Below are 27364 nucleotides of genomic sequence, written 5' to 3' on the forward strand. Positions count from 1 at the left end.
TAAGTAAAGAATATTAACAAAATAGATTTTTTTTAAAACCAACCAAAGTTTTGGTTACAATCTAAGGCCCAGGCATTTCATTGTAGCGAACTGGATACGTAAGTTGATTTCCTCGGTCCCACGAATACAATTCCTGAAAAACAATGTGGAATATATTTATATGTATACCGAAAGAAAAAATATTAAAACACATAAATATAGTTAATAATTACACTCCTAATAAAGGATGAAGGATAATAAAGTTCACTTTTATTTTATCAAATAACTTCTTGCAACCCAAAATTTCATGAACTCAATTAGGACAACTCCATGACATGGTTCTAGCAGAACGAGGTCGCTTCTTACACATACTGCCAGCATTGAAGTCGTACGAGACATGTTTTGAATAAAAATCATATCGAAAAGGGGTGATATTGAATGTCACTACGAAGTCTAGACTTGTCACCATGTTATTTTTTAATTAATACATCTCAAAAATAGTCTTCCATAACTCTCCGAACACTTGCTAAATTAAAGTAAAACATTCTAGAACAAATAGCGGCGATTCCAATAACTTAAAACTTGTTGGTATTTTTAAAAACCTGCAGTGTTGTTTGGAAGAATATTCCCGAAGATCTAAAGGATATAATTTACAAAAAATAAATGATATATCCATTTGTTTAACAAAAATATATTCGCCTAAGTACTTAAAGTAATTTTCCAAATGGATAATTGTATAGCACATTCTATATTTATTGTTATTACCTTGTGTATATGGTCGTATCCAAGTTGTGTGGTCTTCCGGAACGGGTTGGTGAACTGAAGTGCAACCTCTAGCGGTTTGCTAAGATAAAGGTCGATGGCCACCGACACCTTGCTTTCACGATCCGTGGCAGAGTCCAATGCGTACAACACTCCACAGACTATAAACATTTCGCCTACCTACAGAAACAATAATCAGTTAATCCTTTACATATATAAAAAATTAAAAGGATTTTAATGTTAGACTTATTAGTATTTTTCTCCATAGGACGTCGACAAGGAAAAAACGACTTCGTGTAGATCGTCGGAAGACGCTGGATGTAGCTGTCATAAAACCGGTGTTATTGGAAATCTACGAAGGAGGAATAATTACAGCTGGTACAGGATGATTGGTTTTTAATGAAAAACCTATAAAAAGTGATTTTAATGGATCGTATTAATCTTATTTGCCGTCAGTTAATGTATGACACACCTTATTCAAAAATCACTGGTTACAGAAGTAATAAATAAAGTATTGATAATAGAGTAGAAAGGTTTTTAAAATTCGAATTACAATGTTTTAAAATTAATCACTGTTTACTGTCTCTGCGGACTGTACTGCTAGACGTTATGGGCCTGTGGCATTTTAAAAGAAAGAATAAATAATTGTTTATATATTATAGAGTGATTAGAAATAGGTGTGAAGTCTTTAAATTGTTTTCCAGACAAAATAGCCCAATATTCACCATTTTAAAGCTTCTACACCGTAAACGAATGTTTCCCAGTGTGGGACCCACGCACCACAGGGTGGCAATTTGATTGTTAAGGGGGCAATTCTAAAAGGGACTCTATACCTGTTTAACCTTTCGCTTTAATATAAAAATATTTATGTGACATGGGCGTAAGTTTGAAAAATATTGCCTTAACCAATCATACCGTTAGTCGGAACGTTGTAATGTGGCAAACGTCCAACAGATGGCGCTTTTACAAACTTTTAACATATTTAAAATTTACCACTCACTTGTTTGTGATTCAATGATATGTTCCAAATGTAGTCGATGTTCAGGTCGTCCTTGTTCGGGTCGAAGCTTAACTGAAATATGTTTCTTTAATATCAAATGCGCACTAACCGATTGACTAACATTTAAAAAAAAAAATATTATCACAATTTACAATTTTAAAACATAATTAACCCGTTATGTATTCAGCTATTGACAATTTGTCTAATGGAGGGTTATTTGAATTATTAGTATATACAAACTCTTTAGAATTGAGGTACGTGACGGTTGTCAATACAAAACTTTTACAATATACCTTCTACGTTGTTGGTAAAAAATTTTGGAATTTGATAAGATAACCTACTGTACCTCTGTATTATTACTGTGCTGTACAATACTAATAATTAATACTATATTATTAATAATAATGATGGTTTTTTTCCGTTTTGGACAAAATTATGCTCACGTTTTGGCGTTTATAGATTCGCCGGTATGAGGTTTCAGAGCGCTCTGAGCCATTTTAATCTGGATAAACACATTTAACTTATTAGTGCAAGAGGCGCTTTACCTTGCTTATGTAGCTAATCGCAAAGGCTTCCTTGAAAGCCTTAGCTCGGTCCGTTACAGAGTTATTACTGCATGGGAAGCTATAAGCTCTTAGATCGTGAGCGGGTGCTTCATGAATTTAGAGCCTTTGACAAGGTACACAAAGTGGTCCAAACTTTATATCGCCACTGTAGAAAGTGTTATGTCTAGGAGAAGGATGAGAAAAACTAAACCATTAATTATATGAATGGAAAAGATATTTCCGGTATGAGGCGCTTTCTCTTGTTCGTTAGGCGATGACGGCGTGGTCTTATCACGCTATAACTCTTGTGTTTGTTGTGTCATACATCGAACCTATTTGGAGATTCAAGAGGGAGACTTGACGTGCATCACCAGGAACCTTCTTGGGAAGTAAAGATCTATACTACGATACCTTGGCCACGGCTGTGTTATTGGAGTCTTCGATTGAGTAGATCGCCCAGAGACCGTTGTCGTCAGCGCTGAAGTCCACCTGGACATGAAAATGTAATATAAAAAAAAATCTTTTTGAGTTTATTATTAATAAAATACTGAAGATCAACTTTGTGCATTCAATTGTACACGTTGAGAGATGATTACCAGAAAAGCCTAATTTAACATCAATATATCTTCATTCAAGTAGGTATTATAAGTAGTAAGCTACCACGGGTTCGGAATGCTGATCTGTTGAGAAGAGTCGTTCAGAAACTTAACATTTGTACTTAATAATGAAATTTAACTATGTTAGATGTATACTTATCAAAAATGCAAACGATTCAACAAACCATGTTCCACAAATTCCGTCCAGCTAAATTTTTTTAATGCTATAAGTTTTATTTAATAATGTACTTAAATTTTAGATATAAAAAAGAACAAAAATCTAAGACATCTTGTAAAACTTCATAAGATTAAAGATTTGTTAGGTTTTTTAAAAAGAAATTTAGGTGTGACGATTTTATTTTTATTTCATGTATTTATAATGAGTTTCTTACCATTTTTATATAAGTGTTTAAATCAGCGCATAAATAATATTTTTTATACAGAAATTTAAATTAAATTAAGTTTTATCATCGAGATATAGTTTATATACTTACTTATTACAGCTTTTATCATCATTTCAGCCGTAACATGTCCACAGCTAGACATAGAACCTCTTTTTGACTTTCAGTAGAACCAGTTTGATGTAGCCTGCGTCCAGCTTATTCCGACGACCTTGACAAGGTCGTATATCCACCTTTTAGGTGGACGTGCCATGCTGCGTTCCACGGTCTGTAGTCTTCACATCAAAACCTCACAGCCCCAACGATTATCTGTTCTGCACGCTATATGCAGTTCTAGATATCGTAGACCAGAAGGAAGTAAGTATATACTGCTACGTATATCGTAATCACCTGGTTGTGCTGGGCACTGTACAGTCTACCGTCGGCGTGCGGTAGGTGAACTGATTTGATCCTGCTTTGAGTCAAGTCGTATCGTATGATATCACCAGGATGACTGGACTCATTCGCTTGGTAGAAGAATGAACCGCTGTATACGATGTGACCGTTACCCTGTAGAAGATTAGATTAAAGACCTCCAAATAAAGAATAACCTTCTAGAACTTAAAGCTGTCTTGTGATGGTAGAGTACATATACCACATACTTCAATAACAATATTCAGTTGCAAGAGTCATATTCTATTACAGCGGAATTTCACTACATGATAAATAAAAATGATATACAGATATATTTTATTAACTAACCTTTGCAGTATACTATATTTTGTAGTTGTTGTGGGCGTTAAGAGTTGTTGTGAAATAAATTAATTGTGAACATGTGTTTACACGTACATACTTTTATAAAACATGTGAAGATGCTAGATCAATAAAAGGAAGCCAGTTTAAAAATATTTTAAGACATACGGTAATCAGGAAGCAGAAACAAGGAGGAAAAAATACGTTTGTGCAGTACAATTCACAAATCTATGTAAACGCATCCTTATAACCGCTATTTAATGAGATAGGTGGTTCGTTTTATGGTTTTATCTCTGTCTAGCAAATATAGTATGCAGAAGAAGTACTTAAACTCGAAAAGAGAAAATAGAAGTGGTTGAAGCATTTTTCTACTATCAGAAGGAGATAGGTCGTACAAAGAACGGTTTCTGTAGTTTGTGATACTCGTCCACGTGATCAGCTTTGAAGCTCGCCTTGCTCCTGTACTCGCGGAGTCTTTCTACGTCACTCTCTTGCGTTGTCCATAACTTCTCTTTCTGCAACAAAATTTAAATATCATCACCATCGCTCAGGTTATAGGATGTCCACTTTACACACAAGATGGAGAGGGTTATGTTTAGAATTTCGCTACGAGATCGAATCGAAAATGAGGTGGTTTTGTATGGACAAAAGTGCGACTTAACCCCGTGGATTAGTAACCTGAAACGGTAATAGGCAACTACACAGTGTAGAACAGATGACAGGCAAAGGCAGCGTAAGCTGTCCACCCACTAGAAGGAAATAGCTTGGTGTAGGCTGCTTTCAATCATCAATAAATTATTAATTTATTAAATTTGTACCTGCGACTCTGTTGCATTGGAGTCTCTTAACCATGCACCAAAGAGTTCATCCTTGTAGCGGTGATAAACTGGTTTGCCGATGGCGTAGAGCTGGCAATCTGAAAGATTTTGGTAATAAAAAAGGTTATTATTTAGAAATTCTGCAATTTTATTTCAATGTTCTAATTTATAAAGTTCAGCATATTTACTTTAACAAAGCACCACAAACTGACAAGCGGAAGGTAACACAGGTAACTTTACCTTTCACTCTAAAATAGGTTTTAATTTTTTTTTCATTGGACTTCGGCTGATAACTTTGGACAGTATGTAGTCTATTGTAGCAGTTGGTTGTAGATAAGAGAGAAAGATAAGAGTTATATCACGCTCTCTTTCAAATTCCATAACAAAACTTACGGTTGGAATTCAGAGTGATTTGTATCAGATTGTATCAGAACATACGCCAGACATCATGTATGTTTTGATATAGCGATGGCATTCGACCTAATTTTGTTCACATCTTTATTATAACGGATGGAGTCTTCAGTTCTTTTACCCTAAGATGTTTATCTTCTAGGCTACCGCCGTTGAGAATATGGTAGTATGTAGTAGTATAGTTATTTTGCACAAGATTTAGAACTATGGCATTGATCCCTATCCTAATATCAGTTTAAATTTCTGTCTTTAATTATTTCAACATAATATTTATTGATGTTTTTGTTACCTATTCTTTGTAAGTAATGTCGGTCTCCTTAGATTTACGTTATAAATTCTTATATAAAACAAACGTAAGCCAAATAATATTATAAGTTGCTTGTGTATTTTTTTCGTTTTCATTATATACCCCGATAGACGCCCCCTACAAGGGATAGGCCATCCCTATCAACCGATAGACGACAACTAGAAGAGATAGGCCATCCCTAAATATTGCCATGATGACTGGTCTTGGGCTGCCAGTATCGTCAGTCCACCATGCAGCGTCTACCGATTTGCGATCTCTGGTGGAATTATCCCAAGAACTCGAACTTTCTTCTCTAATCTGTAAGAATGTAAGTAGGCTCACTAACTGGTATTTCTTCTAGGCTTGAAACCAGCTGTTGCGTTCATGGTCGATATGAGGAGTTGTGCGCGATCACATCTTGCGCAGGTGGGGCACCGCTGCACCTTACACAGCTCCTCGTACGATGTGAATGGTGGGGGCCGGGAGCCGAACTCCATCGGCTGCTCTACCAAGCTATTGTGATTTGGACCAGGATCTGGAATTGAATTCGTTTATACATCAATTCAAAATTTCTTTATTCATGTAGGCTTTTGCATTGTCGATAATTTTAACATTATTAATAGTTCGCTACCTCGACCACCGCTATGCTCGAAAAGCTAGTCTGCTGAAAAGAACGCACCAGAAACAATGGTTGCTTCTTTAAATGAAATTTAACAATTTTTTGATGTATAATATCAATCATGTAAATGAGTCAATAATCTAAGTTCCACATATTTTGTTTAATTATTAACTCTTGAATACTAACAGAATATTAGAAAACCTTTTAGAATCTTTTGTTCTGCAAGGTATAGGCCTCTCTTAAAGAAATCTATGGGGATATACCATAATCGTCTCGCTTGGCGGGATGGTCAACGCAGTGTAGTGCTATTGTACGTAGAGAAAGCTGTTGCCCATCCTTTTTAAACTCGTTTATGGCAGTGACAATCCCATATAAATGCACAAAGTGTGAATAATATTAGAATGATTATCTTTATGGAGTCGAACATATTATTATTATGTACATTACTCAAAGAGACGAAATTTCTCAAAGTTCCATGTATTCACCAAGCAGGTGCCAGGTCCATCGTGTTGTATAGGAGAGGTGTCGGGTAAGGGTTCAGGGTTGACGACTCATGTAGCAGGCTTAAGGAGGTCTTCTTACAATGCATTGGTGACCTTAACAGAACAGATCTTTCTCCCCGTGCCTAAGAAACTCGACCCAGTTGACCTAAATGGTTGATGGTCACCTTTGACAAGCCTCGTTATTTGGTTGATTATATCGTAGTACCTACTTGTTCACTTTAGTTTTGTGGTTTTTAGGTATATTCGTTTTTCAGGGAACGGTAATTTCTATTACCGCTATATCCTCGGGAACTTTTTTTTAAAAAAGAAATAAAATTTGCTTGTCTATGCTAATATAAAATCGTTTTACGAGACTCTGTAGTTTTGTTTGAGAGAAAAGATTTTACGAAGCCAACTTTTAAAATATACCTGTAATTAATGTGAAACTAGTAAAATAAATAGTTTTGAAAGTATATTGTTTTATCTGGTGAAATTTCATGAATTAATTCATTATAAAGTGTAATTTAAGCATAAATGATTCCCAGTTTAATTATAATACTAAAAGTTTCATAAGAGCGCCAACATTTTTTTACATATTTTGTTGCTAATAATATAAGTGGAAATAAAAAAAGCACATATTCACACTTAAAAGCTAAATCCTCATTTAAATTTATTTATTAAAATGATGAGGAGGTAAATGAAATCGCATTTTAGATATGTCTAAATATGTAAAAAAGTATATACGTCTTTTACTAACCGGATACTTACACATTAAACGAATATGACCTTTCACAGTTTGGTTATTAAGTTCATTCTTCGCCACGCAACTGTACTGTCTCAAATCTTGGTCCCTTATGCCAGGGATCTCTAGGCGCATTATCCACCTCCAAGGGTCTCCGGTGCTGACAACCTCGCTTCTGTACCTTGGACCCTCGATGGTAACCCCGTCCAGCTCCCACGCGAGCACAGGTTCTGGCCACGCCTGGATCTGGGTATAAAAATATATGCTAAAGTTAGAGAGCTATTGGTTTAGTCATTTAAGTATTGTTACATTAAGAAAGGAACTAATATGTAGCTACTTCCGCTATGCAGCAGTAGTCGTGCAATGAAGTGCAACGCTCGCCAGCCCGCTGTCAAATATGCGCGTGCGGTAAATAATGCGAAACACAACTACCACCGTTTACGTTACGTCTACTCTACCACCGGTTACGTCTACTCTACAGGTGTTTCACCCCTCCACATATGCATAGGCATACTAGAAGATTTAGACCGACCAGTGCCAAACACCTAGTCGTTACATTACTCAAAAACATTTTAGTTTATTAACAATTTCTATTACTCTAACGGAAATCTCTCGCAAATCTTCTTTGGATTTGATTAGTTTATGTAGTATTTATTATCTATTTAAATCCCTTCGATATCTTTCTTGGAAATTTTAAAGGGACAGTGTATCAATGGTGGATGGTCTGGATCTGTACTTGGCTAGGCAATAGCAACCGATCAAGACTAGATTCGGTCGCTTCGGGAGCCTGAGCTCGGTGAGATAACCCAAACCGAGGGCCCCTGGAGCCTTATCTCTCATGGAGCGTCCACCAAAGTTCTTGGCGGCTTCTCACTGATTTCCTATGCCTTTGTGTGCCTTTTTGGAAAAGACGGAGGCTTTACTGGCAAACTTTGCAGGCGATTGGTTGTGATTAAACGCGCGCCCCTCTTAAACCATTTTTGTATTGCCTAAGCTTGTGAATTTCTTCAGAGATCTCAGCTTGCTGAAACTCTCTGGAGTGAAGTCCAGGTCTCATTAGAAGGGAAGCTACGAGATAGAAATGGTGCCCCGAGAAAAGAAAACTTTTGGAGACATATTTGTATCTACTTCTCTAATCAGAAAAAAGTGGTGTAAAATTACCCACTTGTTGTATTTCAAAAAATCAAATACAACATCTTCATAGTTATAACGTACAATTTATTGTCACGTATTGTTTATTTATTTTCCTTGTAGTTGAAATAAATGAATAAATATATAGAACATATACTCACCTCACATTCTACTCTTGCTGTCTTGTTGAATACATACACGATGTTATTGGGCACCCGTATGTATGGACTGACTGTAAAACATTAGATTAAAGTTATTCAATTAATATTTTAAACGGAAGTAGTGTGGGAAATGCCTGGGATTTCTCTACGAGATCGTATCAGGAATTAGATAGGTAGATGAACAAAACAGATAAAGTCCAGCGAAATATTAAAGTTCCATAGAGAAATCTTTCACTGTTATCGCTGTTAGGTTATGTAATGAATTACCAGAAGTAATTAGATACGCTAAATCGCTGTCAGCTTTTAAAAAGATGGTAAATGAGCATTTACTCGTCTTCTAAATAGGATATTTTACAGCATTTGTTATTTATTTGTATTTATAAAATACCTTTTTCACCTAATTATATATAAATATGTACATATGTGTGTAAACTTATGTATGTATTTGTATGTATGTACATCCTGAACTGCCCTCTCCTTCATGTCTCTCATATCCATCCAAAGGTTGTCGGGTAGAGATGGCCTCGAGCAATAACACCACCTCTTGTACTTCTACATAAATTGTTTCTTATTTAAAGTAATTATCTATGGTGTACAAGCAAGCGTATGTGGTGTAATATCGATACCAGTGTATTGACGATTCGTACCAGATGTCAGTGGTTGGCAGAAGTTACACGTAATGTAAATAAATGTATATATAAATAAAATGAGCTGGTATAGTTGGTACACTCACAATGTATTTCGACGTCGGTGGTTTGGTTGGCAGACGGCAGCATACCGTTGTTCGCCATACAAACGTACTTTCCCGTATGCCACCGCGACACGTTCGGTATGTTCAGGAGGTGACCACTGACTGAAGCGTCGCGCCATGGACCCTGTCAATAAACTTATATCTTGTAGCATTGTACGTGTTTTAATGAAAAAATAAGTGAATTTTATTGAAAAAACACGTATAAAAACTCTTATATTCCACACACGATGAACTAAATCTCTTAATGGTGTCAAATCCATTATATCGTGTAGTATTGTACGTTTTTTAATAAAAAATAAGTGAATTTTATTGAAAAACATGTCACAAATTCAAAATATTTTTTTTTATTCGACATACGATGGACTAAATCTCTTAATGGTGTCAAATCCAGTCTACCACCAGTTAGAATAATAAATAATTCAGACTTGAGAATAACAGGGAACAAACAAACTCAGCGGGTTATATATTTATTTAATGGAATCAGGCGTTACCTTGCGGAAGTCCATCCTAAGTAAGAAAAGGACCAATATTTAGCCACTTCCGCACATGCAGTGGTAGTCGTGCAACAAAGTGCACCGCCCGCCAGCCCGTTTACAAATGCGCATGCGGCAAACAATGCGAACTACACAACTGCCACCGTCAAATCACTCAACACGTGTTTCACCCCTCCACGGGGCATCTTCAGGGGTAATGTTACACCGAATAGTGCCAATCACAGAGATATTAATATTTTAACGGGAAAGGTATATATGTATTAAAAAGAATATAAAATTACATATTTATTAACATTCCTCCGTCCTCGGGCTTTAATTCACGCCCGAGCGTATCAACCGTTGTGGCCTGCGTGTCTCAATTCACGACCAAGTGATTTGTCTTTGCTTTATTACTTTTTTAAGATAATAAAGTCTAAATTTCTTACTAGAATACAATTGCGAGTACTTATTCATATAGTATTAATCTTCTACAATCTATTTTTATCAGAAGTTTAATTTTTATCTGTAATAAGAATAAGTTCTCGATGTCAAGTACTAAGTATACCACACTACTATCATTAACCCGCTTGTATAGCGTGACGATTATGGTATATCTTCCCATAGATACCTTTAGAAAAGCCTATGCTTTCCTGTACACAATAAATACACTTTACAACTCAAATTATAAATATAAAGCTAATAGCTCTATTCTGCTGATCCGCCGTTTGTACGTTCGTTAATGAACCGTTTGACAATACAAACCTGGATTATGGCATTTCCATCAACTCTGCGCCATTCGATGGTGGGATCGGGTCGACCCATGGGGTTGCAGCTGATGCGAAGTGTGTCGCCCTCCCGTACAATCACTCTGGTGTGGTCCTCTGTAAGAAGAACAAGTAAGCGTTGAAAAGACCTCAAACTTGTTCTATGTAAATCACTGTGATTTTTTTGATTTTTTGATTTGCCACGACGTGTGATAGTAAATAAACATTTATAACTCATAATTGAACATAGATCCTAATTAAAAAAAATATTTAAAAATGTCTTTTGTATACAAACTTTTTTTTGCTTCTTTTATACATCGCTTATAATTACACTTCCTCGCAAAATCGATAATGTTTTTGATGACGTATAATATTTTAATAATAATAAACATCTTACGTGAAAATGTAGGAGGGATGAAGAGTTCTTTTTCTTTTGTGTAATTGTATATAGAGAGCCCAGGCCTGCCAGGAGCGCCGTCTCGTCCGTCGTTACCTCTTTGACCCTTAGGTCCGATGGGCCCGCGGTCGCCTTTTGGTCCACGTAGTCCCTGAGGTCCGGGAGCACCCGATCGACCTGGGAACAGACCGAACATATGATTAGAGTTAATGTTTTAATAAAAAAAAAAAACATTGTCGAAAAACAACTATGTCGTTGGTAGCGACAGGCATTTCATCACCCATCATAACCTAAAATGGCATGAAGAAGTAATCGCAAGAGAACACTGATATGTGATCTTTTGGCTCCTCCAAAGTACGGAAAGGGGTTTAGTTGATATGAAAAGGTAAAAGACGAGACTGCTGCCCACGTACTACTTCGGTTTACGGGGTTAAAATCCTACAGGGTTACTCATCTCGGATCACCAAGGTGCCTTCCCAAGATCAAAAGTCTGCTGAGATTTCTCGAGGAGTTGAGTTGGTTTGAGTAAAGTTAATCTCGACGCAAAATGACCTCAGTGCTACTTGTTTGCAGAAACCAGCTTGCACAGATAAGACAAAGACAAGTACGAACCATCTTTGCCGTCCTTCCCGTTCTTGCCAGGGTTGCCGTCTTTCCCTGGCATTCCGTCACGTCCGTCTCTCCCTGGTGCGCCGTCAGCACCATTTCTGCCAGACAGACCATCTAAGCCGGGTTCGCCTGGAACTCCATCTCTGCCGTCAAGCCCAGGATTGCCAGGAAAGCCACGTTCACCTACGATACAGTAGATTTTATTAATTACTAGCTGACCTGGAGAACTTTGTTCAGCCTAACAGTGAACGAATGAGTAGTTTTCAGATATTTAAATTTACACAAAAATATAAAATTTAGTTTTTACACGACTTTGTAGTGTGTATAATGATTTATCTATATCATATTTTAATATTTAATATCCTGTTCCTTACGAAGGCAAATCATAAAACACAAAAGCATTAAAATGGTGTAGCCGTTTTTGAGTTTTAAATATTGTAATGAACACTCCTATGCTTTATATATATACATATTTTAGATCGTCTAGTGCATACAAGGCTATTATTTTCTTTTGATTTACATTAATATATGTATAATATCAATCTTAAAACTAAATGTTGAATTATTTCACTAATAGATGGCGTTAAATTTAACTTATATTAAAGTTGGAGAGTATTCATCATTTGTATCGATGGCCGGCTACAATACTTTTATGTCAAATCATTCCATCGCGTTTGAATTCTAAATTCGAACGCCGATTTGAAATCGAATGCCATCAGTTGTGGTCGCTGCTGTTGCGTAACGGCAGTGTAAATTGTAAATACTCTTTGTATATAAATAAATACATCTCGATAAATCTTGGCCATCATTTTTCTTTTCAACGTATTCAGGTTACCACCCGATCAATCATTTCCATCCGCTAAACACGTACACATAATTTTTCATTTGATAAAACAAAAACATCGCATGGTATTAAGCATTGCAATGGAAATAGAAAATTCATTTGCGTACATTGTTGTTTACTGTTGTCATTGAGTAAATAAAGTTATGATTTACACTCTTATCACTTTTTTACAGTATATATATATATATATATATATATATATATATATATATATATATATATATATATATAGATACAATTTTACGCATAAAGCAGTTTTCAACAGGTAAATAAAGATAGTTAAAAATCTCGTAAGTACAACATTACCTTTTAATATCTGTCATATTCAATAATAAAGATAAGTAGTCTTAAATTTCTAAATACAATGAAATGCATATCATCTATCTACTTATGTCAATCTTGAATAATAAAATATTATTTTAAATTACCTTTCAGTCCTGGTGGTCCAACTGGACCTCTGTGACCGATTGGGCCTTTAGGACCTGGGACACCTGGAGGGCAGTAGTCTTGTGTCGCTTTGCAGAAGCCTTGCACCACTTTGTACTGGAAAACACGATGTTACTGCTGGTAAATCTATTACTAGCGAATGTCTTATTATAGCAATTGTGTGGCATACAAGAGGTAACATGCTTCATAGAAACATAATCAGCAGAATTATGAAAAATATAATCTAAGGTTGTGACAGCCCTACCTAATGTCATATGCTGAAGGCTCGACTCTTTGTCCATACTATAAAAAATCGACTTAAATGATCTACGAGCTAAGAAAAGGCTTTCGAAGAAACCTTAAAGCTTAGTTAGTGTAAAGAGAAGCGAGTGTGAATTTTTAGCATTAAAGTTCACATTACCCTGGTGTAACTATAAATGTAAATAGTAACATAATACAACTAACATAATAAAACTAAAAATACATGAATAGGTGACATCTTGCAAAATATATCTTAGATTAATTCTTGATCTTTTCAACAGTCGTCTTGTGTGGCTGTACAGAAAAGTGCAATACTATATTGTTTGCAGGTCTGTTTATAGAGGCAAATATGTAATACCAAGGAAACTTCATTTCCCACTAAAAGGACTTAATATTGCAAAATGTTACTAAGTTATAAATAGTACAAAATGTTGAATATATAGCACATAATATTGATAAGCTGTAAAAAGCGTAAAATTTTGCTATAAATAGCATCTCGTCTCATCATCTCGTCTCATCATCTTTTCAGCCAATAGACGCTAACCGAAAAGGAAAACGACCGCCCCCCAAAGATCGCTATGTTCATCGATCTAGTTACAAAACATTGCTGATCTATGGTGTAAATAGCAGTGCTATTTAATACTCTAGTAATAATTTTATTGCAAAATTTTAATTAATGTAAATTATTAATATGCTATAAATAGCATGGGTATTTATTGAGAGTTACTCACAGGCACCCTGGAGTAGCTGGTGAGCCAGACCCAAGAGTCACCTCCAGGTGCAGGACCTTTAGCTCCGGTTCGCTTCATCTCCGCCGCATCCTTATCCTCCAACTCCCCTCTCATCTTCGGGTTGAAGAACTCTACGTGAGGCGCCACCGTATTCTCCTCTTGCACTACCGAAGCTTTCTGTTTAAGTTATAGATATATATACTTAAGTTAGCAGTTAATTAATTTGCTAGAAGAATTATGTATACGCTTATTGCAAGACAAAAGCCCAGCATCGGCAGAATGACCGGTCCTACATTATCCGCATCAGCGATTTTTGCGACCTAACCTAGTAATCAGTCTACCTAGCGAGGGTCTACCTACACCGCACTAAAGAAATAAACAGAATAACTAATACTCTGCAAAATACAGGAATTTGTATGAAAAATATTTTTCATAAATATAACATACTAGCTGATCCCGCAAACGTTGTTTTGCAAAATTTACAACATTTAATTTACAAATAAAAAATAAGGGTTGATCGTAGAGGGGTGAAAATTTATGGTTGTGTGTATTCTTGTATGCTGTATCATGTTTTTTTTTAAGTGTAAACAACCTTTATCACTTAGGGGTATAGAAAATAGATAGTAGCCGATTCTCAGACCTACTGAATACGCATATTAAATTTGGTAAAAATCAGTCAAGCCGTTTCAGAGGAGTTCAAGTTCGAAACCGTGACACGAGAATTTTATATATTAGATTATAATAAACAAGAAAGCACATTCAAATCGATTATTGTGCGGTCGATTGAAACTTTACAAAAAATAGCATCTAAAAAATATATGCCCACTATATGGCATAGGACACTTCCGAAAATCGTTACGATGACCGATCTTGCGCTGCCGTATACAGCGACTTCCTGTTAACTATGTCGTCGGTTACCTAGTGAAGAGTTTACCCACGATGCTATGTCTACCGGCACGTGGTCGCCTCTTGAGAAACTGTCATCAGTTACACGAGTGATATACCCTGCCAATTGCCACGATGTATTCAGAGGAACAATTCTTCGAGCAGTGGCCTTGGTTCTTCTGCGGATCTCTTCATTTCTGTTTCAATCTTGCAGCGAAGTTCTAAGCAGAGCTCTCTCCACGTCTCTCTAGGTGAATCTCGAACCTTCTTTTAAGGCTAACCGTAAGCGACCACAACTTGGATCCGTATGTCATCACCAACAACACACACTGGTCAAAGATCTTCGCCTTCAGGCGTTGTGGCATTCCTAATAGATTCAGGCATTACTTTGCGGAAGTCCATTCTTACTAAGAAAAGGACTAATATATAGCTACTTCCGCTATGTAGCAGTAGTCGTGCAATAAAGTGCACCGCTCGCCTGCCCGCTGATAAATGCGCATGCGGCAAACAATGCGAATTACACAACTACCACCGTTAAATCACTCAACGTGTTTCACCCCTCCACGGGGCATCCTCAGGAGTAATTTTACACCGATTAGTGCCAAGTAATTGACTCGGTGTTTGCTCTTTATTGCACGACTACATAGCGGAAATAGCTATATATTAGTCGTTTTCTTAATTGTGGCATTCAACAATCACGAATCTATTTTTATTTATTAAGTTTCAATCAAAGTTCAATGACATAAATTTGTTGAGAACGGTACATTAACAGAGTAATGTAAAAATATAATAACTACACGTGAGTAAGTGCCAAAAGGAATAAAAATATGTCGTACATTTATTTTAATCCCACTATTATATATTGTTAGATCCAAAACTGCTTTTGGTGAAAGTCAATATGAAAACCAGTCCGCTCCTCTCGTATATAAGATTTAATAAATAAGTAATTATATACCTATAGTTAAAATCAAAATATCTTTAAGCTATCAACAGCTTGGAATATTGATCGGCCAGAAACTGTTGCACTTTTTAAGTGAAATTTAACAATTTTGTGTTGTGTACATTACAATGTCGACCATGTAAATGATATAACAAATTACGTTCCACGCATTTGGATCAACCAAATACTCTGGAATGCTATTATAGAAGGAATTTATTATTATACTATTAATTTTAGATTTAAAACTGAGAAAAGGATGGCCTAGATATCATGAATTTTATTATGTATAGGTACACGCCGACTCAAGGACTTGTGATATTTTTGAAGACCAAATTTAGACGTTACGAGTTAATTTTTATTTCTTGTATTTAATATATCTGACACTATTTTTATATAAAATTTTAGATTTTGAAACATGAAATATTATATATTATATCTGTCGGGGTATCTCCAGCTTCTTAGTTAAAAACAGCTCGAACATCTGTTTTTCGTAAGATAAATAAAAATACAATTTCGACGGTACAGCCTCATAACAAAATACCGTAAGATAAAATGCTATTAAATTACATAATTAAAATATACTAGTCGAGCCGTCTAAAAACAATCTCTGTTTTTGGTTAAAAACCCATCTTCGAAATAGATTACACTGTACAAAACAGACAAACACACATATCTAAATACTTTTATAATGTATAACTTTTTAAATGCTATGACAGTATTTCTAGTCTAAGTGGCCAGGTCACATGGCGTGTAGAATAAATGTGCTTTAAGGTTCTGGAGTGGGAATACCACGGACTGGCAACCACAACGATCACTATGTGGGCAGACTTCGTCAACATCTTCCAAAGACGTGGGATGTGGTCCGATTCCAGCCAGTGTTATTGGAAACCTATTGGAAAAGCTTATGTCTAGCTGTGGACACCTTACGGTTGAAATAACGTCACAATGATAGTATTGCAGACATTTAAACGAATAGCGAAGGCAATACGAACGATACATTTACAGTTTCTTTATCAAAAATTGATATCCAAATTATTTATGAGAATATTTATTAATTTATTTTCATTTTTATGTAGCTGTTTATGCTGTGTTTTATTAGATCAAAAAATTCTTTTTTCGAATAGGTTGTTCCAAGCACTTTCAAATCGTCAATTATCATAAAATTTCGACATTGTTACCCTAAAAAAAAAAAAAAGCTACCACCGGCTCGGAAGGTAGTTTTGCTGAAGCCAGCGAGAAACTCAACAATTGCTCTTTACAAATATAGTTTTATAAAGAGTGCGCAACAATAATTATCTTCCTAAATGAGCATCAACAACAATTAACTCCTGGTATTATCAGTATAGTATTTTTAGATAGAAAATTTTTAATAATAACTTTTTTCAATAAAACTTTTTTAATATTTGTTTTAAATCTTTATAATGGCAGATCTGAAATTGATTGTGGAATTTTATTGTAAATACGTACATTGTGCCATAAATGATTAATTTATTTCTTGAAGACTGAAATTAGGAGTATACAGTTTCTTTTTATTTATTGTATTTTATTATTATTGTATATTAATACCGTGTCCATCATTGCTTTTAAAATAATTTTGGATTTTTTTGCAGATAAAGATGTCATATTATATCTTGAGAAATTACTTATAATATGTAGAATTTATCGTCACGCGATGATAAACGAAAATTGAGTATCTTTCCTTAAATATATTTATAATTAAAATGTGTACTAAGTTTATTATTATTATAAATGATATAAATTTAATTCTCTTTATTTTACACGGATCGTCGGAAAGATATACCATACTTTAATACATATATAGTGATGGGCTTTATATAGACGAGTGCTCATTCCTTAGTAATAATATAAAAAGGTTATATATATATTTTTAGTAAATTTATTTATCCTGTTTAAACACGACAGAGCAATAATTTCTGTCAGATGTCTGTAGGGACAGATGGGAAAAAATAAATTACTTTAATATGTGTTGATCCGAATTAATAAATCGCTTTTTCTTACTGTAATATCATTACGATATTTATTATTTTTGGATACTTCTTCTTTTACTTTTTAGCCCATACCAGGGGAGATCGCTACGGTTATTGGTTTTGCGATGCCTGCTTCCAGAGGCTGCCGTCAGCTATGTCGTCTGTCCACTCAGATCGGATATGGTGTACCATACCTTAGTTTACAGCAAATGACTTGTACATTTATCGCTTTAAAACTTTTACACCTAACATACATTACCAATATCTCTTTAATAAATGGTTATAATAATTAATTTATTAAAATACAAAATTAAAAATACAAGACATACCAACATCGCTTCTCTCTTTAATCTATGCGAATTAGAAACAGTCATTTCCGTAAAATACGCTTCTATCTTCTCATCTAGAGCAACTTTTAAATTGTTTATCGCATTATCATATATATTAACATTGTTATAAACATCACTCGATATAAAATTATATGTGTGAATAAACAATGATAGAAGTCCGCAGAAGGTTGCGAAGATAGATAGAGTTCTGCAGCATGAGCTGTCATCACGTAAACTCCGTTTCGTGTAAGTGGACATCGTCACTTATGACGCAAAACACATGAAACACAACAATCACTTTCCATTTCACTTTAGGTTACGCCCGTCGGCGATACAGTAGGACGTGGTCCTTCCCGTGAGATTGTTACACAATGAATTATTGCCGACAATTGAGTCTGAGTCGACTCGGCGGTTTCAATCAGGGAATCGACAGCCGCACTCCCGCACGTGGTGAGTTGGATTAAAAATAAACATAGTGCGTGATCTATATCTGTGAACATATGCATGGATCATTTCAATAATAACTTTGATTTTTAACAAAATCTAGATTTATGGTAAAATCAATATTTATTTTTCAAATAAACTAGTCAGTAATTATTGAAATTACGAATAATATAGTATTGTATTCATTTATCTCTGCACAAATAACAAAGCAAAGTTTAGAATTTCAGCATTCGTTAATAACAGATGTATAAACACCTACACTTATTTTGGTAAAACAAAAGTATTATCCTAATTGAAACGAACTGTATAAACGTTAAAATAGAATTTAAAGACAAGATTATAATTGAGAAAATAAACACGGTTACTTCAGTGAAAATAAAAAAGTGATTAGGAACTAGATATTCTCTTTAAATGATATTAATATTAATAAAAGATAAAATAGAATAAAACATTGTGACTATACAAGAAGCTTATGGAATTTATTGTGGGTTCTCAGATAAGAGCGCGTATGAAACCCGCGATGTTTAGTCTGGTTTTGTTTTCTATCAAATTCTTCTCGCATTCTTCTTATGTCGTACAAAAGTAAGTTAACCTTTTTTTTTGATAATAACATCACATTATGCACATATAACATAACATCACATAAATTATTGCTTGTATACAAGACTTGATGACGATGGTCTTTGACCAATGTGTGTTGTCGGTGATGACATATAGATCCAATACGTGGTTACTTACGACGGGCCTTATAAAAAGGCTTCAAGGTCGCCCAGAGACCAACGGAGAGGGCTCGGAATTTCGCTGCAAGATCTATCAGAAATCCATAGAAGAATCAAGATCATCGAAGTAGCTCGAAGAATCGCTCGTCTGAAGTGGCAGTGGAGCCGAAAGGTTCTCGAGTGGTGACCACGAGCCGGTAGACGTGGCGTGGGTAGGTCCTCCATGACGACATGGTTAAGGCCAGGTAGTCACTAGATGCGGGTAACGCAGGATCAGTCATCGTAGTCATCTATGGGGGAGGCCTATGCCTTGCAATGGGCGGCCATCGACTGAAAATAAGAAGAAGAATATATAGAGTAATTGATTAAAGGTGTAAAAGCTCTAAAGTGGTGCATGTATGGCACATTTGTCAGCAAAAAGCTTTACAAAACTAAGCTTTCCTATAATTGCATCACTCAAAACGCGCCTCGATTTAAGACGTGACAAAAAATAGACAGGGTCATAGGCTTTAGATGTAAAAGTTATAATTAAGCTCATTTGCTATCGATTAATGTACGTTACACAATCTCCAAAAAATTAATGACTTCAGAAATAATAAATAAAATAATAATATAGAAAAAATTATTTCCAAAATTCGAATTACATATAAAAACTAATCATTGTTTACTATCTGTCAATGCAGAAATTATAATTTAATTTATTATTGAGCTGTAGCATTGCAATAGAAAAAATAAATTAATGTCAAATATTTAAGAGCGATCACTTTATACTTTTTGTTGACAAATGCAAACAGTCGATCGACTTTGTGAGTCTAAGCTAGTACTCAGGTGAGCTGTGATTCCCCCGCGTCTAACCTAGAAATACCTCTATTACCATCCAATATCCTTGGCATTGTTCAGTTACTTTTCTTGAAAACGACGTCGGATGTTAACAGTCTTCCAGACAGCTTACTCGTCAAAGAGAAGTCTAAGCAATATAATAGATATTATCCCTTACTTAGCTTGGACATTAATCTGCAATAAGCAGTCTGTAATGTTTATAACTAGGTAGTAAACAATAATTTATTTTAATATATAGAAATTTTAATTCTGAAATGATTTTTCTTACTATATATCCATTACGTTATTTATTGTATATGAAACTATTTTAGATGGAATGTACAATGTATTAATTGACAGTAAATGAGGCATCCACCATCACCATTTAAAGCTTTCACATCTACTATTATCAACTTTGTGCAATTTTATCATAAGGTCGATATTTTATTAACTATCACTGGTCTCTCAATATAATTGACTTTAATATCCACCAAAACTTTATAAGAAATACACAGAAGACGCGAATAAATTCTATCTATTTTCGTAGAATGTAAAACATAAAAGATATTTTATTAAAGCTGCTAAAATATATTATTTCTTGAAAAATTTCGGCATTTGGCAACCCTCGCGAATTCCTTCAAAATGCGCATGCGTCAACAACCATGTCAGGGCCACGACATGACACGACATAGCCCAAGGTCACAGATGTTTTGCGTTTCTTCTGTCATTCTACGCAACTCGTCCCGAGGGAGACGATCTCCTTTTTCAAAACCTCTTTGGACTCCTAATGGATTTGGTGCCTCCGTTAGCTGTACAAGGTAGGTAGTATTTACAAACAAGTAATAGAGAATTTATATCTTCCTATATTTGAGGTTATTATTCTTTGTTATATTTACAAGGCTTCGTTTGTAAACTTCTATATATATATAGAACAAATTAGTTCAACGACATCCTAATTCAATTATTCAGTTGGTTAGTTAGATGGTTCTAAAATAAATTCTATCAAATTTTAATAAATGTTATATGGAGTAGCTGACATGTTAAATACGGTGGAGAAATATAAATCGAAATAAATTCATTTCAAATGTAATTATCATTTATATATTATATTGTTATATATCTATAAAAAAACTATTTTTCCAAGAAATGTGAGAAAGGTTTTATAAATATTAAAAGCAACAACAAATTTTGGCGACCTAAGAATCGACCTTATAGAGCTTACAATCTTTATATATATATATATATATATATATATATATATAAATATATATATATATATATATATATATATATATATATATATATATATATAATATTAATAAATATATATATATAAATATATAATATCGAATATGATTATTTAATTAAGTATCTTTAATTCTAAATTCAAAACTTTTTTTTATGTATGAACTACTCCGGGTGCGTGTGTTTATACATATATATATACAGATAGCTGTGTTCTTTCGTCTCTTCTCAGGCCTGAGGCATTTATCATCTGAATAAGTGGTACACCCAAATTTAAATCAATAAGACATGTATTTCTTTGCATGTTGAATGACTATTTGTTAAGTTTGAATTTAGAATCAATTACAGTAATCATATTTCAAAGTAAATCAATTATTTATTACTTTTATTGGCTTTTACGACTCATCAAGATTTTTAAATCGAAATTAACTATGAGATTTAGAACCTTTTGAATCATTTGTTTGGACTGTCATCTCTCGATAAATACACGTGATATTGTTACGCGATTTGTAGTCTGAACATTATCATATGTAAGGTTTCAAAATATTATACATTTCATATCAGTATAGTATCAGACATTTGATTTGGCACAACGGACAGTTCGGCTTGGTTCGGTTTTGTAAAGCTTTATCTTTTCTACATTGCTATTGGTTTACGTGCCATATCAAATGCCGCGAACTCAGATTGCTAGACGAGCGCGAATCAAGTTGTATTCGTCTATAATGGCATCCGATAATATAGCTACAAGGATTCTTAATGCTCTTTGAAGAGCATATAACAAACTCAGTAGTATTTTTCGTGCAGTCTTATATATGTATATATATCGATATGTGAAGAAAGCCTTTACACATTGATGTACTCTTGACACGGTTAAACGACCTATTTAGCTCCTTTTGTTCTCTATGAAGCCTTTGAATTGTACACTTAGAAAATATATCAAGAATAATTAATAGTATAAAAATGTGTCATAAATATTAAAAAAATAAACATTTTGTCAAACATGTATATGCGCTTGGAAGTGAGATACCCACTGCACCTATTAGTTCTTTCTTCAATGGCTAGAAAAATAAAAAAAACCCAGGTGCGTATTTCAGGGTGGTGTATTTCATATATATAGAGACTATTTATAATTTCGATCCGAATGCAAGTTACATCTAAAATATATTGAGATCATAATGGCCAGCACTATGAAATGTTTTGACTCAAACGCTACACTTGTATGGAAAATGTATGGGTTATGTATGGGTAAATAAAACATGTATGGGAGGTGTATAATTGGAAATGATTATAGCTAATCAAATAAATACTTTATCCAGCATGCAGCGTTCAACCCCTAGATGATTATGAGACCCCGAGAGCTCCACTTCTTCGTCAAGTTTCCTTAGATGAGGAACGACCAGATGACTGCCAGGGACATTGGCGTGGCCACTATATTCAGGGTGAGGAAGAAGAACGAGGTGTGAGGCTGTTCAGGGCACTTCTTCTGCAGCATTTGAGGCTTGAGGAGTTGAGGCCTCCGCCTTGTATGATGGTACCAGCTAAACCAGATCACAGGTAAATATTTTTGGTTAGATTTTTTTTAGATCATGCTATACGCTGAACCTCTTACTTTAGGTTTAGAGTTCGTTAGTCTAGAAATACAGTGTTTAGGTCTTTTGGTGACTCAGGTTACAGGATCATGACCTAGTTTACAAAACTACGTTAGACACACCCGCAAAAATGTTTAAATGAATTATTAACGCTTTCATGTTCTGGTTTAGTGTAGAATTTTTGTTTTCAGATTTATTTATTTTTATATGCAGTGAATATGTAAGATTTTAGTACCAGATTTATGACAATTTCAGGGAGGACGTTTCCCTTTACCGTTGGTTATTAGTGACAATGTTCATACAAATCATGTTCCTCCGAACACCTAAACTCAGGCTTATGAATGAACTCGTTTTTTATGGGGGATATAACATAATCTTCACGGTTGGTGATCGCAGTGCCGCAGTATGGTGAATGGAGTACGCTGCTGCTCATCCTCTGGAAACTTGTCCATTAGCAGGCGCAATGCCATATAACTAATGCAGACAGTAAAAATTTTGACCCGGGAATTTTACTTGCGACCTACAATCGCAGGTCTCAGTCAGGACTACTACTTCTCAAACTCTTCTCTTAAATGCGAAAAATTAGTGTAGCACCCCATTGTTATGACAAGAGTGATGTAATCGAGAAGATAGAAGAGTAATAAGAAAATCATAAAAAAGTCCGTTTTGGTTTGGATTTCAGAGGATGGTGGTTGTATTGGCGCGACTGGAGGGCACTGGAGAGGGCCGCGAAGAGGTTCAGAGAAACGAAAGCGCAAGCAATTTTGGCAGCTCGGGCTGAGCACATACCTCTTCTAAGCCTCGATGAAGTTGCCTTTGAAGATATCATGCAGGAAATTTGCCAGGTGTGTCTATAATCCCTTGACGTTTAGATCTTATTTATCAGATTTAACGTAGTCGTTGATTCGTTTTAGTCCATAGACACCCATTGCAAGGCATGACTCGATACAAAGATCTTAATGGGATATAACATAATCGCCAGGCTTGACAGGCGAGTATTGTAATATGCAGAGGGCGCTGCTGCTCATTTTTTGGAAACTTGAGGTTGAATGAGAATATATTTGACTCAATAAAATACGTTCAAAATGTTAATAGTTTTTGATGTTTAAACAAGCGGTATTTCGTAGATATTTAAGCTATCGTCTTTATGAACCATAACATATGTTAATATGTTTTAATTAGTATTTATACATCACAGTGTAACCGTGTTCTGAATTCTGCATTGGATTGCATAGAGAAATCCTGATAATAGCATTCTCTACGGCATTTTGAGCGATTTTAAATTTGCCAATGAGGTTTAGAGTGGCACTCATTTGTAGTAGACTTTTTTCTTTAGTCATTGAGAGTTTTTTCAATTGTTTACACCATTATTAAATATACATATAACGTTTTTAAAAAGAACACCATTTAACTGTGGTGATGGAAGGCTTAATGGGCGTTTCAGTTCCAAAAACTGTAATGAAACTCGGATTGTTTTGATTGGTTTTGAAATAAAAAGTACAAAATTCATATTTTTATATTATCAACCGTACCGATAGATTTAGTAATATCTAGTTATTAGCCGATAAGAAAAATAAATAAAACGTGAATCAAAGGAATCACTATGACTATAGCCTTAAATAAAATAGGAGCTGTATTACGTCATCGTCAGCGGCGCATCGAAAAGGGGAATTCCACAGAAATATGTAAATGCATCGAGCGAAAGAAACCGCTTTAAAATATTTCTCGACTTGTTATTGGCCGAAGATTTTTATTGGCTGAACATTGTTTTCATAGTTTGATTCGGTATAAATATGATTTAATAAAAAATTATTCGATATAATAAGGCGTACCAGGCCTTGGGGAATCCCCCAAAATAATAAAGCTATTTGCTGACAAATGTACTATGTATCACGTTTTATAGGTAAAGCAATTTAATTTTCGCTTTTTTAAGGCTTGTTCCCATGTTGAGAACCGGGCCTTGGTGGTTCTGGCGTTCCTCTGTGAAGTCTGCGCTCGAGCCGTCAGGGTGGGCGGTTGGTGCCGAGCCGCGGACTGGGCGGCAAGACACGTGGCACAATGCGCTACGCCCTGGGCAAATAGACATGGAGGATGGGTAAGCGTTCTTCTCAAATCTAGGTCTTAAGACGAGGTTCCCAGACTTTTGTTCTCATAAACCACTTTCCGAATTTTTCGATACGTACTCAATATAGAAAATCCAAGTTTTTACAATAGTTGTTAAGCTTATTCTGTTCTGCTTCAAGGCAATATTCTAGAGTTCTAGAATTTTCGCGGACATCTGCTTACGCTTTGTGAACTGCCATTTTTTTTGGTATGCCATCTTAGACCTCCGTCGAGTATCCCCTGACTTCCTGAGGGTCCACCTGTACTTTGGGAACCACTGGTTTAAAGTATGTTCTGGCTTCTGTAACTTCTGTAACATTCAACATTAATTTAAAAGCCAGAGCCTCGCGAACTTTTTATGTGTATACTATATCATCATTTCAGCCGTAGAATGTACGCTAGCTGGACATAGGCCTTTTTTATTTTATTATTGACATCCAAAAGTAGCGATTCGATAGGAGATCCAACGTCTTTCAATAATCTTACCAAAGTTGTATGTACGCTTTGTGCGTAGGAGTGTTTATTTTTAAAGAAAATAATTTTACAGGATTATTAGTTATTCGGGTCACCCCGTACTTTATACAGGTTGATTAAACAGTTATATATATATATATATATATATATATATATATATATATATATATATATATATATATATATATATTCCTTCTGATGTTCCAGAGTGCTGTGGTGGAACGAGCTGGTGGTACACGAAGAGACGAGACAACCATCCTCGCCGGTGCGGCGTTGGCAGCTATCCTAGCATTCATACTGTTTTGTCGCAACCGCTTTCGTTATGCAGTCCTTTAAACTTCTAACCTGAAGGATCATTCCTTGGCGCGACTTAAATGTCTCCTGTAACCAGGACAGTCTTCTCAACTGAAATCTCAAAAGAATCTTTCCAATAGAAATTCTTAGGATTAGATCAGAGAAGGAGATTGAGAAAGAATAATTGGTATATATGTTGTAATTGTATTTTGTATATCTTAATGCATTTTTATTAGTTAAAGATATATTTATATGTTGTTATATCATAATTATTCTGAACATGTGTAATGTGGTTTTTGTCTTTAATAATATTCTTGTGATGTTTTCTGTTTGATTCTAGTAATTGGATTCTAGTCATGAATTATAAGAAATGGAAGAAGGAAGATATCCTTCTCTTTTTGAGAGAGCACATTTATCTACTATTTATTCTTATACACTTAGAGATTTGATTTGACCAGATATGCCTTTTTAATAAAGTCCTACTTTTTAATATATTTAAAGGAAACTTATTAAAAAAATCTATATCCACTGCTAAATGAGATGCTTTATTTAATATTTTATATAAATAGATATAATATAATAAGAAATAAGGATTTGATTGTATCGTTCGTTATATCGACTACCTGAGGACTATTCTCAAACACAATTTTAATTGAATACACGTTACGTCATTATAATATCAGCCTTAGGTCGCCCACTGTTGGACATAGGTTTCATCCGTAGATTTGACCGACTAGTGGGAAGCGGCCAGCAACACCGTATTCCGATGACCATAACAAGATTGTTTGCCCACTTGTGGGCGGATGTCCTACTCTGCGTTTACCGGTCTGTGATCTCCAATCCATGACTGAAGTCTCAGCGAGTGTCTGATCCTATTTTGCGTGTCACGTGACCCTGTCATTGCTACTTCAACATACCAAGCCTCTGGGTTATGTTGAACTCTTTCGTTCTTCTGAGGATCTCAATTTCCTGATACGTTCTCGTACAGAAAGTTCAAGGATAATCCTCTCTAATGTGTTACATATGACCTGTAACAATAAATTATGAGAAAAAATATATATTGCAAAAATTGAATTTTTAGTTAAATTGTAAATAATTTTTACCCATATAGCGTTACATGTGACGTTATTTAAATTAAAAATCCTAATAAATTTACTACATATTATGCATAGCTTGTATATACAATTACTAAGTATTATTTTCAATAGTATTTCGCTTACAAATTATAGAACTCGATATTTGAAATTATATTTTATAACCGTCCACATTGCAGTAATAAAAAAATTAAAATGCCATAGACAAATTGTGAATCTTTTTTCAAATTTTTTTTGCAATTTGCAAAGAATTTGTTTTGTCTCTCAAAAATATATATTACAATTATTTAATAAATAGTTTTATTGTTTTATTTATTTTCCTCTTCAATGAAGTATTTTAAAGATGGCGGTCGTGAGATTTTATAGAGGGTGGTCTATTAACAAGAACATTGATACGTGTGGAACTAAAAGAACTAACTTTTCTTGCAAAAATAAATATTCCTAAAGCCTACAACTAAAATAAACTTTGTAGTACTACTTCACACCGGACCCCCTTCGATGCACTACACACCAATTGTAC

General features: G+C 34.8%; 2 protein-coding genes across 3 annotated transcripts; one reads left to right on the top strand and one right to left on the bottom strand.

Moving 5' to 3' along the window:
- LOC137921429 (uncharacterized) lies at window positions 1–18457 on the bottom strand. The gene is made up of 17 exons (XM_068764189.1): window positions 18064–18457; window positions 13922–14098; window positions 12932–13046; window positions 11663–11842; window positions 11051–11227; window positions 10652–10770; window positions 9399–9540; window positions 8666–8736; window positions 7400–7619; window positions 5877–6065; window positions 4834–4931; window positions 4411–4530; window positions 3674–3832; window positions 2698–2775; window positions 1742–1813; window positions 745–921; window positions 1–133 (listed from the first exon to the last, which is right to left on the bottom strand). Exons 1-17 carry the CDS (start codon window positions 18319–18321, stop codon window positions 62–64), a joined length of 2424 nt encoding a protein of 807 aa, XP_068620290.1. The 5' UTR covers window positions 18322–18457; the 3' UTR covers window positions 1–61.
- Window positions 18389–25821, top strand: LOC137921430 (uncharacterized). 2 transcript variants are annotated; one of them, XM_068764190.1, is made up of 5 exons: window positions 18389–18513; window positions 22607–22844; window positions 23562–23724; window positions 24813–24974; window positions 25664–25821. In XM_068764190.1, exons 1-5 carry the CDS (start codon window positions 18435–18437, stop codon window positions 25790–25792), a joined length of 771 nt encoding a protein of 256 aa, XP_068620291.1. In that variant the 5' UTR covers window positions 18389–18434; the 3' UTR covers window positions 25793–25821. The 2 variants fall into 2 exon arrangements, with proteins under 2 accessions (XP_068620291.1, XP_068620292.1); XM_068764191.1 differs by lacking the exon at window positions 18389–18513 and adding an exon at window positions 20784–20863.
- The last annotated feature ends 1543 nt before the right edge of the window (window positions 25822–27364 follow it).

The sequence above is a fragment of the Battus philenor genome, unplaced genomic scaffold (genome assembly GCF_028537555.1).
Source record: "Battus philenor isolate CCGP_79_NKW_IND1 unplaced genomic scaffold, ilBatPhil1.0.hap1 SCAF_19, whole genome shotgun sequence".
Lineage (NCBI taxonomy): Eukaryota > Metazoa > Arthropoda > Insecta > Lepidoptera > Papilionidae > Battus > Battus philenor.

Bases quoted from the DNA above. Each gene is read 5' to 3' on its own strand.
- LOC137921429 (XM_068764189.1), bottom strand. From the start codon at position 18,321: ATGTCCACTTACACGAAACGGAGTTTACGTGATGACAGCTCATGCTGC. The intron at 11,228-11,662 runs GTTCGTACTTGT...GTCTGTTCCCAG, and splicing joins CGGGAAGGACGGCAAAGATG to GTCGATCGGGTGCTCCCGGA. The intron at 922-1,741 runs GTGAGTGGTAAA...TTGTTTCTGTAG, and splicing joins TATCATTGAATCACAAACAA to GTAGGCGAAATGTTTATAGT.
- LOC137921430 (XM_068764190.1), top strand. From the start codon at position 18,435: ATGAATTATTGCCGACAATTGAGTCTGAGTCGACTCGGCGGTTTCAAT. The intron at 22,845-23,561 runs GTAAATATTTTT...TTTGGATTTCAG, and splicing joins CCAGCTAAACCAGATCACAG to AGGATGGTGGTTGTATTGGC. The intron at 24,975-25,663 runs GTAAGCGTTCTT...CTGATGTTCCAG, and splicing joins CAAATAGACATGGAGGATGG to AGTGCTGTGGTGGAACGAGC.